The sequence below is a fragment of the Salvelinus alpinus genome, chromosome 16 (genome assembly GCF_045679555.1).
Source record: "Salvelinus alpinus chromosome 16, SLU_Salpinus.1, whole genome shotgun sequence".
NCBI lineage: Eukaryota > Metazoa > Chordata > Actinopteri > Salmoniformes > Salmonidae > Salvelinus > Salvelinus alpinus.
Window position 1 is genome coordinate 11292995 of NC_092101.1, and position 17905 is coordinate 11310899.

The 17905-nt window shown below is 45.1% G+C and overlaps 1 protein-coding gene across 1 annotated transcript; it reads right to left on the reverse strand.

Annotated features, from left to right (window-relative positions):
- Positions 1-48: 48 nt before the first annotated feature.
- Positions 49-7556, reverse strand: LOC139540790 (zinc finger and BTB domain-containing protein 37-like). Its single transcript, XM_071344760.1, has 4 exons — positions 6946-7556; positions 5838-6861; positions 5464-5563; positions 49-5363 (listed from the first exon to the last, which is right to left on the reverse strand). Exons 2-4 carry the CDS (start codon positions 6830-6832, stop codon positions 4848-4850), a joined length of 1611 nt encoding a protein of 536 aa, XP_071200861.1. The 5' UTR covers positions 6833-6861; positions 6946-7556; the 3' UTR covers positions 49-4847.
- Positions 7557-17905: the final 10349 nt, after the last annotated feature.

Here is a 17905-nt window from a genome sequence, read left to right on the forward strand (position 1 = left end):
TGTACGCAGACTGCTAAATCTGACCTTACTAAAAATAAAACCAGCCAATAACAGTAACACTTAAAGTGCTTTATTTCCTTTGAAGAGAATGTACTTTAATAATGAAAATGATATAGTGGTTATTGTGAAGTAACCCTTTTTCACATTATCAAAAGCAATTAACAAATCAACCTTTGGCCTTGCAAATGACCCCAAGCGATAAACCAAACCCTCTTCATACCAACAACCCAAAGCATTACCCTTTACAGTATAATCAAGAAATGTTTCTTTTTCAGAAACAGGACCATGCATAAAATAAAAAGGGAACTTCACATATAACCTGCAAGATCTTGCAAGACCACAGCTGGTTTTGTACATTTCTTGACAGGGAAAATGTTAAATATTGTCATTTTAATATATTCCATTTCCTTTGAGATATTCTTTGTTTATGAATATATTTTTTACGTCAAATAATATTTTGCGTTAAGTATTAAATATTTTTGCCAATTAATTACATAGCTTAATAATTAGTTGGAGTAAGCATTTTGCAGTCAAAATCATATTGGATATACTGCATGTATGCATTTGTGTATAGACATTTCACACAAGACAATTGTAAAGAAAAAAAAGAGAAACCTCTAAGACAATGAATCAGCAAGACCAAGACATAATAGCACAAAATGTAGAATATATTAAATGTCACCTAATAACATTATTTGGCATGTTTTGGTGCAAATCTATTGATAAAGAAACTTTCCCAAGTTTGGCATTGAAAACCTATGACAAAGATGGCATGCATTGATGCTAAATAGGGCCTCAGCTTGACAATTCATTCAAGTAACAAATGTTTGGATTCCTGATTTTGACATCTTAACATTTTTAGCTAGATGTTTTTCACAGTTGGACAGATGGGTCAAAACAGAACTTTCCAGAACAGTACTTAAATCAACTATATATGCATTATTGACACTAGCTTAGTAAGAATCTTCACACGACATACCGAGATAAGTGGAGACGACATAGATCTGTTTGCTGAAACTGGAGAGGCTACACGAGATGGCTTGTTCCTGTCATTGATCCACATTCAGCAGTAACAATACATATACAAGGGTTCAATAGTCATATTTACACTGCAAATACACATGTCCTCTGCGCAGTTAAAGCTTATTAAAAAGTAACAAAAGCCATTTGAATTATAAGCAATAGACAAAGAAAACAGCATGACAATCAATCTTGGTCAAATCCCCAAAAAGGCCTGGGAGTACTATTCAAACTAAATTGAAATCCAGCAAACCTGGTACCTGCTGGGAAAAAATATTGTAAATCCAAAAATTTAGTTTTGTTCTTTTTTTTTTTATATAGTAATTGTTTAAAAATCAAATCGTTTAATTTTTTTTTTTACACATGCATGAACACTTTCCTATCTGGATTCCAGGTTTTCCGGCATCAAGGTTTGTAAATGTAATGTAATCTCTAAGATGATTGAAATCTAATGTATCTGAAAATCGACTGTCAATTCAAATGATTCCGCTTCAGTTCTACTTTGGAATGCTATGTACGCACTGGAATGTTTTAATTCAAAGTCGGCACACCTTGTAGCTCTCCAGGACCAAGGTTGGTGACCACTGGCTTAGAGGCATGATCTGTGAGCGTGACACATTTAAAAAAAAATGTTGACTGAAGCCATCTCATTGTTAAGGATCTTCATGCTGCAAGCATAATATTGAGTATTAAAATACTTATATCATGCATCCCTAATTGAAACATATCTGACTTCATATCAGTATAGGACAAATATGGCTGAAAAAACAATATTTGGTACCAATATTGTATGGTGTTAAATCTGAGCTAAAATAAAATGACACGGTGCACTGTTCACCTTATACAACTCCCACACCCGGGGATTGACCTTTACAAAAAATTGTATTTTATAAATTATGAAAAAGGCCTTTTGATAAATAGCTAGTTGTTGACACAATTTCTGTAATGCCATTTTTCCCATGATGGCTGATATTATATCAGTCATCATGGACAAAAATATATTGGTTATTGACCAAGATTTCCCCCCTAGCCTTTTGGAGGCCTTAAGAAACATTTTGTTGGGAGGCCCCTCACAGGCAAAACATTTTAGTGGACCCCTCTTGATGGCGTAGAGAAAAAATATATGTTTGAGTTAATTTCCTGTAATACATTTGTTTTGTGCCATGGGGCACAGAGAAAATATTGCAGTTTTAAAGCAAGTTTGCTACAATTCTATACATTTTGCCATGGTACAGAGAGAAGACTTTGCGATTTTATAACTAATTTCAACACTATTCCACTCATTTTGCCATCGGGGTGGAGATTTTTTTCTTCCTTTTTACACCATATTTCCTGCAATTCTACAGATTTTGCCATAAGGTGAAGAGACATTCTTGCAGTTTTAAAGCTAATTTCCTGCAATTCTACACATTTTGCCATGACTTACACCACATTAATATGATATCTGAGTGAGAGTGACTGACAAAATCAATGGGAGGCCCCTGGGCATGTGCCCTTTGTGCCTGCTCAATAATTGACTGACATAAGAGAAAAAACTGCTGATGCTCAACTAAATTTCAAAACTGTAAGTTGAGACCGCAACTGAGTTCCTAAAAACTAACGGCTGGGGCCCTAAGCAACCAGTTTCATTTCCACATTTGTGCATCCCTAGTTTAGACGTAAGATAATAGCTGCATTGCTACTGCCATAATGGCATTTCCATTTACACAATAAAATATTTTATTCATTTGATTAAAACATGTATATTTAAGCTTTGCACACTTGCTAAATAAAGCTTGATGTTAGATATCACTGCAGTTAGCCCAAGCATGTTTTTTTTTTAACTCCATAATCTTAAATGTAACTTACAAAGAGAGTAAACTTAAAAACAGTAAACAAAAATACCTGATATTTGTTGTAACAAATGTTGACCTGTTTTTGTCTGACGAATCTAGACTGAGGTGTACTGTGGTGATGTGTAATGCATTCTCAATCCGGATAATAAAAAACCAGTAGCTGTTTTTCACTTGCATACACCCATTCATAAAAACTCCTGTCACAACCACAAATGATTCACAGCTCTGTAAAACAAAAAGGGGGGGGGGGGGGGGAGAACAGCCAATCCACTATGCTACCATTATATCTGTGTTCAAAATCTTAGCAAGTTGTTTAGGTCCTCTTTACTCTTATATAGCAACAAATGGGTTTAAATATGCATATGCGATATATACCTTTTACATAATTCTTAAATGCTATCCTTTCAAACCCCTCCTTTAAGTGCTTGGCATAGTAATGTTGGCCTCCATGTGAGGGGGGAAATAAGTTCCTTGGCTTGTCCTCTGAAATCCATTGTTTGCCAGGATGCCTCTTACTGATTTCCAATGGAGCACATTCTACTGTAGCAAGCACGCAGGCTGCGTGTCTATCCTCTGGTGATGGGCCATCCGTGGCAGTCAGTGACCTCCTGCTTTCTCTTGGGTGGTACTACAGTACAGCCGCAAGGTCTTATTAGTCTCCCATCCTGCTCCTCCTTAGGACTCCCCTGATAGGGATACGAGTGTCCTCCATTACAATCTTGTCTCGTCTCTACATCCTCCAGATACATTGTCAGAGCTAGATAAAAAATGTTCCCGAAGACATGAGACCTATGCGAAAAAAAATTGTCACTTATAAAAAAAGTAGTTAACGTTAACCACAACATAGAAAAATGAGAAAACAATTACATACTGTAAATTCTGCTGAGTGTATCGACCAATCTGCTTGAAGCAGACCTGTATTGCGTAGTGATGTGTGAGAGGTAACTGAGTTTTATTGTAGCTTATCTGAGGTTGAAGACCATTGAGTTTCCTGTGTTTTGCGTTCCTATATATAAGTATGCATTCAGCAGCTAGTTGAAGAATGTAGAGATATGAGGTTTTAACCGGTAAAATACAGATGGATTAAGAGTCCTCTTTCACAATACATCTGTAAAATTGTTGTACTGAGTAAATAATGTTACACTTTCGAAAGCATTTAGCCATGTTGACCCTTCGGTCTTCTTGACATCGGTCAAGAAGGTCATGTTATTTTCATCATTGCACTTATTACTACCAAATTAACCGTTTTTTTGTTCACTGGGCCATATCTACTACTCATGTGCAATTGCATTTTTTAAAGCCATTCTGGCACTTAAAATGAGCATATATGAAGAGTCTGATTATCTATCATTGACCCCCAACTGCTCAAGATTGTCTCAAGGCAAAAGGAAAAAAATGGAGAGTATATATGTATGTAGTTATTATACTGGCACAGTGTTTTGGCAATATTAATACAATATGACCAAACTGTGACCAGTTCAGCCTGTTATTTTTCTGCATTCTGAACCTGTAAACCGGTAATACAAAAGTATAAAACTGTAACATGGGAAAATAGACAGTCAAATAAAAACTACGGGCATTCAGTGTTGTATGTAGTTATTAGAGTGTGGCATTTCTTCATGTGTTCGATTTATCTGTTCAGTTTGTATTATGAAGGTAGATGTGGTTTAAAGCGGACATATCACTTATAAATAACTATATAATACAAAGTGCCCTATCAAACTACTCTTTTGCATCATTCTGGAACTCTGTTTAGTTGAAGGGATTTGAAAAATGCTTATAAAAATAACACCCTGGATGGACTTGAAACCCTCTGAAATCACCTACTTCCTTTTCATCCTTTCCTATGAAGCAACTTCAAGATATATATTTTTTTCTTTGCCTGGCAGGAGAGCACAAAATGACAGCCTAATTGCCCCCAACCCCCCCCCCCAAAAAAACTAATACCCTGTTCTCCCATAGCCCAACCATCTCCCTCCATGGTCCACTGGGTCAATCAGGCCCAGTGGTGGAGACCGAGGCCTGGGCACCCTCTCCAAAAGAGGCCCCACCTCCGTTGCTACCCCCCTCTGGCTCCTCCTGGCTGGGCGACGACTCCTCGTTCTGGCCCCCCAGGGAGGAGACGGTGGTGGTCTCTGGGGAGGCACTGTGGGCCACCTCCTGAGGGGCGCAGCCCGGGTGGTTCTTGCGGAAGTGCTGGTTGAGGATGGCCTGGAAGGGGAAGCTTTTGCCGCAGACGTGGCAATGGAAGGGCTTGTTTCCTGTGTGCTTGCGAATGTGGTACTCCAGCTGGTCCTTGCGGGTGTACTTCTTGCCGCAGATGCGACAAACGAAAGGTGTGATGCCCATGTGTAGCCGCATGTGGCGGTCCAGGCTGCCCTTCTGGTTGAAGGACTTGCAGCAGTAGATGCAGGTGAGCCGAGGGTTGTAGCGGAACCAGCGGTCACCCACCTGCTCACGCAGGTACTCCTCGTAACCACCCATGTCGAACACGGCCTGCTCCTCCCCCTGGCAAACAAACCACAGGACTAGCGATGTATGGTGGACTTTGGGAATGCATAGTGCTGACCACCAGGGTAGAATACCAGTCGATGAGGGTGACACATACCTGTGAGCTGGTGTGGCGCTGGTTGTCCGCTCTGCTGGGTGACTCACTTTTGGCTCTCTGTCTCTCGGCCATCACGACCACACTGCCAGTAGGACTAAACCTAACAGGACAGAGATACTGGATCCGTAAACCTCAGTTCGGTGAGTAGCTCCACCTTGCCATTTACCTTAGCACTCCATCTTCCATTAGTAATACACATAGTAGGCTACTTTTGTATTGAATTTTCACTCAACTTTAAATGTTACCCAAAGTGCTTTTCTGAGGTACTTTGTACTGAATTTGACTTCAGTTTAAAACTTGCATGCACAATCTCCCTTTATATAAAGGCATAGATGAAACCATGAAGGGCCTGCTTCCCTGGAACTTGTACCCACCTCTCTGTCTCACTGAAACTGCTGGAGGGCTGAGAGCTTTTGGCCCCCGTGACAAAACCCTCCTGCACCAATGAGCTGCGCCCGGACGTGTCGATCATCATGGCTGCTCCCTCCTCCGCCCCACTCCCTTCCTCCTGGGTATCGGCCCCCATCCACTCCTCCATCCTCTCAGTCTTTATCCTCAACCCGTCCACCACCCGCACTGACTCCCCCTCTTCACCACCACTCCCTCTCTCTGACTCGGCCTCCACGTACCACTGGCCAGCCCGATTGATGCGCAGTATGGGCTCCTTCCCCAGCCTGCTGCCCACTACCACCCCCCTAGCCAGCCCCTCTGGGCCCAGCCCGCTGTGCTCCACCATTTGGGGGCTCATGGACTCCCCCGCTGGGCTTCCCACCTCCCGGATATCCAAGGCCCCTCCAGCACTGCTTCCTCGAAGGCCCAGAACCCTGGGGCTGCTGTGGCGCGGGCTAAGGGAGCGCGAGCCCCCTGATGTTCCTAACCCCCCTCCTCCTCTTCTGGCCTCCAAGCTCCCAGCCCCCCTGTGCCTCACTCCGGCCCCCAGCTCCTCCTCCACATCCGCCAGGCTGATCTTCAGATGGATGCCCTCCAGGATCTGGGTGCAGCGGTCGATGATGTGCTGCATCTGCAGGAAGCTGGCAGCTGTCAGGTAGCTGATGATGTCCGCCAGCTGCATGCACAGCCTCCCGGTGTAGCAGAAGGAGAGGAGCTGCTCGAACACAGAGGGGTTGCGGATGACTGACAGGGATACAGTGCTCATCTGGCTCAGCGACATGTGGTCTCGGAAGTAAGGGGAACTGGCAGCCAGCACCACCTTGTGAGCACGGAAGCTCTGGCCCTGCACGTTCACCACAATGTCGCACAGCCGCCCCTGCATACGCAGCTGGTTCAGGTGGGACAGCACAGAGTTGCTGAAGTCAGGGATGTCCAGTTGGATGCTGCCAGCTCGCTCCATGGTGTCTCCTCGCTCCATGCTGCCTTGTATGATCCCCAAGTTGGAAACTAGTGGACAGATATCTTGGAGATTAACTGTTTGATAACCTAACCAAGAAACTTTGCTTAGCAAAAGAGGACAACTTTTCTTACCTTTTTGGGAATACAACGGCAGCACTGTACCACGGGCACTGAAACGTTACTTGCAATTAATTTCTGTACTGCACCATCATATTAACTACTGACTAAGCTGGCTGGCTAACTTGCATAGAATATGGAATTAATTATAGCTTGCAAAGGGTTGTGCATTGTTGACCAATGGTGTGAACCGACGCTGTTTTTGCACAGCGGTAACGCTCAAATGCTATAACCGAGCCCTGGCCCTCTTTTTAGCCACTGTAACATACTGCAGTACGGTGATGAGCCGAAGCCTAAACGAAGATATACACCCCGGCGTTGCTCGCGACAGGGAGGTGGCTAACGTTAGCCAGCTAGTTCAACGTCCATGTAGCTAACAACAAAAACGAAGAAAGACAGAACACCGTACAACTTCTATGTCATAACGAACCGTCGTAATACAACTGCCGTACTGTTCCATATTTAATGTGTCTATGTGCACGTTAACTTATGTTCAATTTTATCTGCCCGGTTACTCCTTTCGCAGCTCTCATTTTCCCATTTCTTGATACGGCAGACGGGACAATTTCGAGGGAAAAAGTGAATTTGCATGATGGGAATTGGTGTTCTCTTCTCATTGACAAGCCCGCAGAGAACAGAGAAGACGCTAGATAAAATAACATCTGTTCCCAGAATGCATTACTTTGAAGTCAAACAGATGTTTATGGTGCTTGTAGTTCCTGATGTTTTTATTTACTTGTAGTAGCTAAAATGAGAAAAATTTGTGCAGTAGACTATCTCTTCTTGCTTGTTAGTTTGTAAGTTGATTGATTGAAAGTTGAGGATGTTGAAAAGATCACTTTCATAACTTGACTTTCTGATATAATAAAAATGGGGGGGGGGGAACAGAGACAAATAATCCTCTAAGGAATAATTTATTGCATTTAGTTTATAGTTCATAATCATGCAACTTACAGACAGAAAAATTGGTTTCTTGGGTGTAAATGTCATTTAAAACACTGCTCTTTCTTTCCCCTCACCATCTGCTTCCCTATCCATGTCTTTTAAATTAATGTCACCCTGGATTGCCTGTTCAGTCTGATGTGCTTTCTGGACTTCAGCAGTCAGCATAGAAGACTGAAACGCTCCACTAACTAAGTACACACTTTCAAACTACTCCACAGATCAAACAAAAAATCCAACATGTCATTTGTTTGTTTGTCTTTTTAATTGGTATACTAGATATAATTTTCCATAGTATAACTTTTTATGCCACTATAATTGACAAACAACCCAACAGTTAAAGGTATGTACAAATCTGATTGGAAATACTGCTGCTGTTGATGGCCTCAACAATCATTTTCCTTTCCTGTCCCAGACTGAGAGGCATTGGCTGTCTGCAGTAGTGGCATTAAAGTATTGTGCAGTAAATGGAACTGTTGAGTGGTCCTTAGCATGGGGTGATGTAAGTTTCCCTTAACAATCAGTCATCCAGATAGATGACACAAACACAGGAACCTTGGTATAAAACTCTTGAGTAATAAAATGCAATTGCAGACAGAATACCTCAGTAGTATCTATAGTAAAGATCTGTGTGGCGAAACAGGAGACAACTCTCTTTATATTAGTGGTGTGGACAACCTACCGTCAATCACACCTTAACATTGTTGCATTGGATTAGATACAAAGTATGTCAAATGTGAAAAACATGTCTAGACTGTGGTTTCTCACTCTACTATCTCGGCCTTGAGGCTGTGTGACTATCAGTAGGTGCAGGCAGTTCTCAGCCTGAGAACTAAAGCAGTACATCTCCATTTACCCAGTACTTTTCCATCATTGCGCATTGCAAGCATAAAGGTCATCACATATATACAGTAATCATGGCATTGTTGTAGCCCCACACCCGACCCCCAGGGTAACCCCCAAAATTCCCCCTTTGAGACTACCTAGTCTCATATAACCATGTACAGAAATCGATGTTAGACATCTGGAACATTTAACCATTCACATATAGGGAGTATAGTAATCATCCTCTCGGTCAGTTGGGCAGCGAGAGGGTCATAGTTGGGGTCAACACCAGTGGATTCATAGTGTTCATCATAGGAGGCAGGTAAAGTCAATACTGTTAAACCAGGCATGGTCTTCTTCACTGCTCATTTACCAAGACAACAAAAAATCAAAACACAGCAAAAGCCTATCAACACAGGAACTACAAATGATAAGATACCCATTTAAATCTGGAACATAACATTTCCACATTTCCCAGTGAACCATTACGCTGGCTCTGCTTTTATTTTGCCCTCTTCATAAAATACAACATTCCACAGGCCTGATCTGTCTCTGCCATTGGTCTACTCATTGAACCAAACAACTCTCTCATGGATTTGGGTTTAGACAACATTAACGCCGCAGTCCCGTTTGGGGACACTTTTCTACCGAAGTCTCAAACAAACTTTACCCACTTGTTGACAGGGCCGGCATCACCCACACAAACAAGTAGTGATGATAGAGCCAACACAGTCAACCACCAACGACCACATGCTGTCATCTTCCCTCTCTTATACCCCCCAACGGTTTACAACATAAACTTGCTGATCATGTAAAACAGTTGGTTTTTCAGGGCTTTGGTCTTGCCCTTCATCTTTTTCAAGTCTTTGGTCTCGACTCACATCTGCTTCTGCCTCTTGTTTTAGGCTGTGTCTGGCTCCATCATCTCCTGTGGGCTGAACACCTTCTGGCAGGTGGGCCAGTCGGACCTTTCCTGAACTCTGACCGCGGTTGGTGTTGCCATGGTTACCATGAATGGCCCCATCCATCTTGGTTGGTTCCATTTTATCTTGTGGACCCGGATTTTGACCCAGTCTCCAACCTCCACAGGCAGATAGTCGGGGTCCTCACCTGGTACCTCCTCCTGAGCTTTCTTAGTGTGAGAGTGGAGAGATCTGACAATAGTAGTTAGCTCTTTCATGTACTCCAAGTGTTCTACTTCAGCTAGAGTGAGGTCTATTTGTCTGTCAGTCATGGGTCTGTGTGCGGGAACATTAATGGATATCCTGTCAAAATTTTATTTGGTGTACACCCCAGGCCTTTATTAACATTACTGCACATTTTCATTAACACCAGTGGTAAACAATCCAACCAAGATTTCTTGGTGGAGTGGCATGCCTTAGCTAACCCTTGTTTAATGGATTGGTTAGCTCTCTCAGTAACCCCATTACTCTGGAGGTGGTAGATGGACACAAATTTCTGGTCCACTCCCATCATTATGGCTACCTGCTTCACTACATCACCAGTGAAGTGGGTACCATTGTCTGCAGATAAAACCTCAGGAACACCAAATCTAGGTATAATCTCACTCACTGGTAACTTTGCTACTGTCTTAGCATCACAGTGTGTTGTGGGAAATGCCTCCACCCACCTTGGTGAACCTGTCAATAAGGACTAAACAGTACCTTTTCCTTTCTTTTCTTTCTGCAAGATCTATAAAATCCATGGCAAGATGGACAAATTGTAACGGCTGTCTAATTCCTCCTCCTCGGATGAGGAGAAGGAGTAAGGGTCGGCCCAAAACGCAGAGTGGTTAGTGCTCATATTGATTTAATCAAAACGAAACTGAACACTTACAAATACAAAAAAAAGTGACAAAACCGAAAACAGTCCCGTGTGGCACGAACACTGACACGAGATACAAACACCCACAAAACACACGTGAAACCCCGGCTGCCTTAGTATGATTCTCAATCAGGGACAACGATTGACAGCTGCCTCTGATTGAGAATTATACCAGGCCGAACACAAAATCCCAACATAGAAAATCACACATAGACAAACCCACCCAACTCACGCCCTGACCAACTAAATAAATACAAGACAAAAGAAAACAGGTCAGGAACGTGACATAATCCCCCCCTTAAGGTGCGAACTCCGGGCGCACCAGCATAAACTCTAGGGGAGGGTCTGGGTGGACGTCTGTCCACGGTGGCGGCTCTGGCGCTGGTCGTGGTCCCCACCCCACCATAGTCAAACCCTGCTTCCGTGGCCTCTTCCCAATGGCCACCCTCCATATAAACCCCATTGGATTAAGGGGCAGCACCGGACTGAGGGGCAGCACCGGACTGAGGGGCGGATCCTGGCTGGCTGGCTCTGGCGGATCCTGGCTGGCCGGCTCTGGCGGATCCTGGCTGGACGGCTCTGGCGGATCCTGGCTGGACGGCTCTGGCGGATCCTGGCTGGACGGCTCTGGCGGATCCTGGCTGGACGGCTCTGGCGGATCCTGGCTGGACTGCTCTGGCGGATCCTGGCTGGACGGCTCTGGCGGATCCTGGCTGGACGGCTCTGGCTGGTCCTGCCTGGACGGCTCTGGCTGCTCCTGTCTGGCGGAAGGCTCTGGCTGCTCCTGTCTGGCGGAAGGCTCTGGCTGCTCCTGTCTGGCAGAAGGCTCTGGCTGCTCCTGTCTGGCGGAAGGCTCTGGCTGCTCCTGTCTGGCGGAAGGCTCTGGCTGCTCCTGTCTGGCGGAAGGCTCTGGCTGCTCCTGTCTGGCGGAAGGCTCTGGCTGCTCCTGTCTGGCGGGCAGCTCTGACGGCTCGGGACAGACGGACAGCTCTGACGGCTCGGGACAGACGGACAGCTTTGACGGCTCGGGACAGACGGACAGCTCTGACGGCTCGGGACAGACGGACAGCTCTGACGGTGCTGTGCAGGCAGGCAGCTCAGACAGTGCTGGGCAGATGAGAGACTGTGGCTGCGCTGGAGAAGAGGAATGCTCTGACAGCACTGGACAGGTGGGAGCAACTGGAGAGAGAACCCGGAGAGACCGCCTGGTGCGGGGGGCTGCCACCGGAGGACTGGTACGTGGAGGTGGCACCGGGTATACCGGACCGTGAAGGAGGACACGCGCTCTTGAGCACCGAGCCTGCCCAACCTTACCAGGTTGAATGGTCCCCGTAGCCCTGCCAGTGCGGCGAGGTGGAAAAACCCGCACTGGGCTATGCTGGCGAACCGGGGACACCATTTGTAAGGCTGGTGCCATGTACGCCGGCCCGAGGAGACGCACTGGAGGCCAGATGCGTTGGGCCGGCTTCATGACACCCGGCTCGATGCCCAACCTAGCCCGGCCAGTGCGGCAAGGTGGAATAGCCCGCACTGGACTAAGCACGCGTACTGGGGACACCGTGCGCTTTACCGCATAACACGGTGTCTGACCAGTACGACGCCCTCTCACTCCACGGTAAGCACGGGGAGTTGGCTCAGATATCCTACCCGGCTTTGCCACACTCCGCGTGTGCCCCCCCCCAAGAAATGTTTGGGTCTGACTCTCGGGCTCCCAACCGCGTCGCCGCGCTGCCTCCTCATACCAGCACCTCTCTGCCTTCGCTGCCTCCAACTCCGCCTTGGGACGGCGATATTCACCTGGCTGAGCCCAGGGTCCTTTGCCGTCCAGGATCTCCTCCCAAGTCCACGAGTCCTGTGTCCTCGGTCTCTGCTGCTGCTGCTGTCTGTTCCCACTCTGCTTGATCCTTTTGGGGTGGGTGTTTCTGTAACGGCTGTCTAATTCCTCCTCCTCGGATGAGGAAAAGGAGTAAGGGTCGGACCAAAACGCAGAGTGGTTAGTGCTCATATTGATTTAATCAAAACGAAACTGAACACTTACAAATACAAAAAAAAGTGACAAAACCAAAAACAGTCCCGTGTGGCACGAACACTGACACGAGATACAAACACCCACAAAACACACGTGAAACCCCGGCTGCCTTAGTATGATTCTCAATCAGGGACAACGATTGACAGCTGCCTCTGATTGAGAATTATACCAGGCCGAACACAAAATCCCAACATAGAAAATCACACATAGACAAACCCACCCAACTCACGCCCTGACCAACTAAATAAATACAAGACAAAAGAAAACAGGTCAGGAACGTGACACAAATGGTCCTCTTGGCGTAGGGAAATGACCCCGCTGTTGCCATACCAAATGAGAGCCAACATCCAAAGCCTGTTTAGATGCCAAATCATCAGTGTCTTTCCCAACAGTAGCAGAGAAGAACATGGAGTGGCTATGACACTTGGAGGCAGCCAATTTAGCAGCCTCATCTGCCATGGCGTTACCCATACTCACAACATTTTTCCCCCCAGTGTGAGCAGAAACCTTCACAATAGCCAAAGCAGAGGGTAGCATCATGGCCTCCAAGAGATCTAAAACCATTGTTCTATTACGAATAGGACTTCCACTAGCATTGTGAAAACCCCTACTCCTCCAGACACCACACCAGGAGGGACAAACCCCTATTGCATAAGCAGAATCAGAGAAAATTGTAACCCTTTTCCCTTCTCCCATTTTACAGGCAGTGGTTAGTGCCAAAAGTTCAGCCTGTTGACCTGAGAAAGTATCTGGTAATGGTTGTTGTATGTGAGTGGTTCTATCAACTGTCACAATACCAAACCCTGCATGTTTCTTCCCTGTAGTTTGTTCTAAATATGCAGAACCGTCAACGAAAAGCTCCAAGTCAGCATCAGTCAGGCCAGTGTCAGAGAGGTCAGGCCAGTGTCAGAGAGGTCAGGCCAGTGACAGAGAGGTCAGGCCAGTGTCAGAGAGGTCAGGATCACCCTTCATTGGTGTGGGACCCACTGTCTCCGCACTGCCTTTGGTTGGTGCCCCGTGATTTTGTTTTAATCAGGTTCTATGTAATGTGGACTGAGTGACTTATCTGTATGGTACTGTAGAAAAACCCAGTTCTATCCCCGTATACGGGTAGTAGAACCTAACATAGGATGATATACCGAACGCAGTTCTATTTTCTCTAACCCCTCTTCTTCTTTAGTTTCACTACATTTATTCACTAACCACGCTACTGTAAATGGTTCCACATATGTGTGATAAATAACCACAATTGGATTCAATTGTATTTTAGCTTCAGTACGGGGGTCTCCCTGTCTCCTCTCTTGTGGATGTAATGGCAGAGTAAACTCACAACATGTCTTTCCCAATATGCAATTCGCAAATGTATCCCTTCTTGTACTAATCTTAAAGACTTGTTGTCTATACCAGTCTAGATGTATTTCAGTACATAGAAATTCTTGATATTGACTAGCATATATCCATTCACTGTTATCAAATACACTCAACTCATACAACAATTGTTCCACACCAAATCTATAATCCCACCAATTATACATATATCAAAACAAAACCAATACCTTCCCTCAGGTAAGGTCACCCTACATGAAACCAATGTCTTCCCTCAGGTAAGAACACCATACATAAAACCAATGTCTTCCCTCAGGTAAGAACACCATACATAAATCCAGTGTCTTCCCTCAGGTAAGAACACCATTGTCACGCCCTGACCGTAGAGAGCTTTTTATGTCTCTATTTTGGTTTGGTCAGGGTGTGATTTGGGTGGGCATTCTATGTTAATTTTCTATGTTTTGTATTAATTTGTGTTTGGCCGGGTGTGGTTCTCAACCAGAGGCAGCTGTCTATTGTCTCTGATTGAGAATCATACTTAGGCAGCTTTTTCTCACCTGTGTTTTGTGGGTAGTTTTCTGTTTTGTGTCTGCACCAGACAGAACTGTTTCGTGTTACATTTTGTTATTTTTTTTCTCAGTGTTCAGTTTAAATAAATAATCATGAACACTTACCATGCTGCGCTTTGGTCCGATCCTTCTCATTCCAACGACGAACGTTACAACCATACATAAATCCAGTGTCTTCCCTCAGGTAAGAACACCATACATAAATCCAGTGTCTTCCCTCAGGTATGAACACCATACATAAATCCAGTGTCTTCCCTCAGGTAAGAACACCATGCATAAAACCCGTGCCTTCCCTCAGGTAAGGACACCATGCGCATATAACACTTTCAATCACTTGTCACCCAGTACCTCAGTACTGACTTGGTTCATCCTAATCTATAACCAAGTTCCTGACACAAGGTTCCATTAGACCCTCAGGAATTTCTAACTATTACACCTGGGATTCTGTGTCATTTATCACATATACATCCTATTACGGGCTTGTACATACATTTAGGTATCGACTGTTCCTGTAATTATCAACCCCATGAGTGAGGTGCCACTTACATACTGGAATGAGTCATCAACCACAGTGCTTTTTCTAATTTCAGACTTTTGGTTTAACAGGTATCTGCTTACCTTATAATTTGATGCGCTGCACAGTGGGAACAAGATCATCCAGACGCAGAGGTCACTCTCCTGACAAGCTCGCCAAATGTTGGGTGGTCCTTTGCATGGGGTGATGTAAGTTTCCTTTAACAATCAGTCTTCCAGATAGATGACACAGACACAGGAACCTTGGTATACAACTCTTTAGAAATAAAATGTAATTGCAGACAGAGATTCACATACAGAATACCTCAGTAGTCTATACTAAAGATCTGTGTGGCGAAACAGGAGACAACGCTCTTTATACTAGTGGTGTGAACAACCTACCGTCGATCACACCTTAACATTATTGCATTGGATTAGATACAAAGTATCTAAAATGAGAAAAACATGTCTAGACTGTGGTTTCTCACTCTACTATCTCGGCCTTGAGGCTGCGTGACTATCAGCAGGTGCAGACAATTCTCAGCCTGAGAACTAAAGCAGTACATCTCCGGGTGGTGTGATGCCCATGTGCAGCCGCATGTGGCGGTCCAGGCTGCCCTTCTGGTTGAAGGACTTGCAGCAGTAGATGCAGGTGAGCCGAGGGAAACTGCATCACCGTTTGGTTTGAAACTACATCACCGTTTGGTATGCAAGCAGTTTCCATACCAAACAGTGATGCAGCCAGTCAAGATGCTCTCAATGGTGCAGCTGTAGAACCTTTTGAGGATCTGAGGGCCCATGCCAAATCTTTTCGGCCTCCTGTTGGGAAAGAGGTATTGTTGTGCCATATTCACGACTGTGTTGGTGTGAGTGGGCCATGATAGATCCTTAGTGATGTGGACGAGGAACTTGAAATCCTCTACCTGCTCTACTACAGCCCCGTAAATGTGAATGGGGGTATACTCATCCCTCCGTTTCCTGTAGTCTATGATCAGCTCCTTTGTCCTGCTGACTTTGAGAGAGAAGTTGTTGTCCTGGCACCACACCGCCAGGTCTCTGACCTCCTCCCTATAAGCTGTCTCATCATCGTCGGTGATCAGGCCTACCACCGTTGTGTTGTCAGCAAACTCGATGGTGTTGGAGTCGTGCGCGGCCACTCAGTCGTGGGTGAACAGGGAGTACAGGAGGGGGCTAAGCACGCACCCTTGAGGTGGCCCTGTAGGCATAATTGGCATCATTTAAGCAACTTGGATCGAAAATAGTGGTCCCTATAAACCAGGATGAATATAACCATAGTAGACATAATAGACACCTCCCCTCAAACCACCACTGTACGTTTGTCCTTGGACACAGGCAGCCTCATAGTCACACCTCAAGGTTGTCCGTGTCCCTGCAGGGCTCTGTCCCAGCAGCTCTTGTGAGGACATAAGGAACTCACATGTGTAACCATGGGTTTGCAGCAACTTTTTTCTACCTCTATAAAGACAACAGTGTAGTCAATGGCAACTCCAGACAGAACTCCCACTGAATCTCCCTCCAGAATGTCAGATGAATTCACATTGATCCATGTTACTTTTATCTGTAAAGGGGGTTGTTTGTTAGAACATGGTGAAACATTCAGTCCTCAAGCAGAATATGGCATGGCTGTCTTACCACTCCATGTTGACCTTGTGACTACCATGCCGCCTGCAGTGCAAAGAAAAGCATGTCAGCACAGTGTAACAGAGTTAGGAATGTGCCTCACTCCACAGGAAACTTGGATTGTTGCTGATGGAGTTATCCAGTTGAATAATATAGGCCTAAATACTCAAGCGCACACATTCGTTCTGACTGTCTGCTCAGACTAACAGCCTCACCTGTTGTTCCTGTCAATCAGACACGCAGTGTCAACCAATGAACCAAAGATGCGTGAGGGAGGGCTGAGCCAACTCACTCACAGTCACACACTTAGCAGCCGAGGAGAGAGAGGAAGGACAGCTGTGAAAACAGCTGGAAAATGAGTCGGAAGCACAGTAGCATTTGGATGCATTTTAATAATGTAGACAATGTTAGAGCACAGTGTAGAATTTGCCAAAACAAAATCTCATATAAAGCCGGTTCTACGCACAACCAACACCGGCTAATGCGAACTGTGCACCCAACTGTGAAGCTAGCTGTCGCGGAGCTTCGAGAAACTAGCGGGCCTGCTAGTGATAGTGGTGGAGCCAGCACCTCCACACGTGGAGATGTATCCGCTCAGTCAAGTAGGCCTACTCAGCGACCCACAGCAACGCAGTCTTCTATGGACCAGTTTATGCCAAAGTCTATGTAGCAAAACAAGAGCAAATTGATATTGCATTGGCTAAAATGATTGCCACCGATTTCCAGCCATTTTCGATCGTGGAGGACAGAGGTTTTAGAAATTATAGCAAAAAGTCTAAATCCAATGTACACGATTCCAAGCAGGGAAACCCTTTCAAAATCACTTATTCCACAACTGTACGAGAGCACACAGGCTTCAGTGTGGGAAAGAGTCCAAAAAGTTACTGCAGTTTGCCTTACCACTGACTGCTGGACATCAAGGTTAACCACTTCTTACATGTCGGTTACATGTAACTTCATTGAAGATTTTTCGATGTCTAGCTGTCTTCTGGACTGCTTTGAGTTCAGCGACAGACACACCTCAGAGAACTTGGCAGAGGAACTGTTGAGAGTGGCCAGAGAATGGCAAGTAGATGGAAAAGTGGTCTGTTGTGTTAGCGACAATGCAGCTAACATAACCAAAGCCATGAGAATTTTTAAATGGACCCACAGAATCAACCTGATTGTAAGAGATGCTCTGAAGGCGATGAAGCCCACTGTGGACAAAGTGAAAGCAGCTGTGGAATACTTCCACAGGAGCACAGTAGGTGCTGAAAAACTAAAGTCTACACAACGCCAGATGGGGATGCCTGAGCTGAGGCCTAAA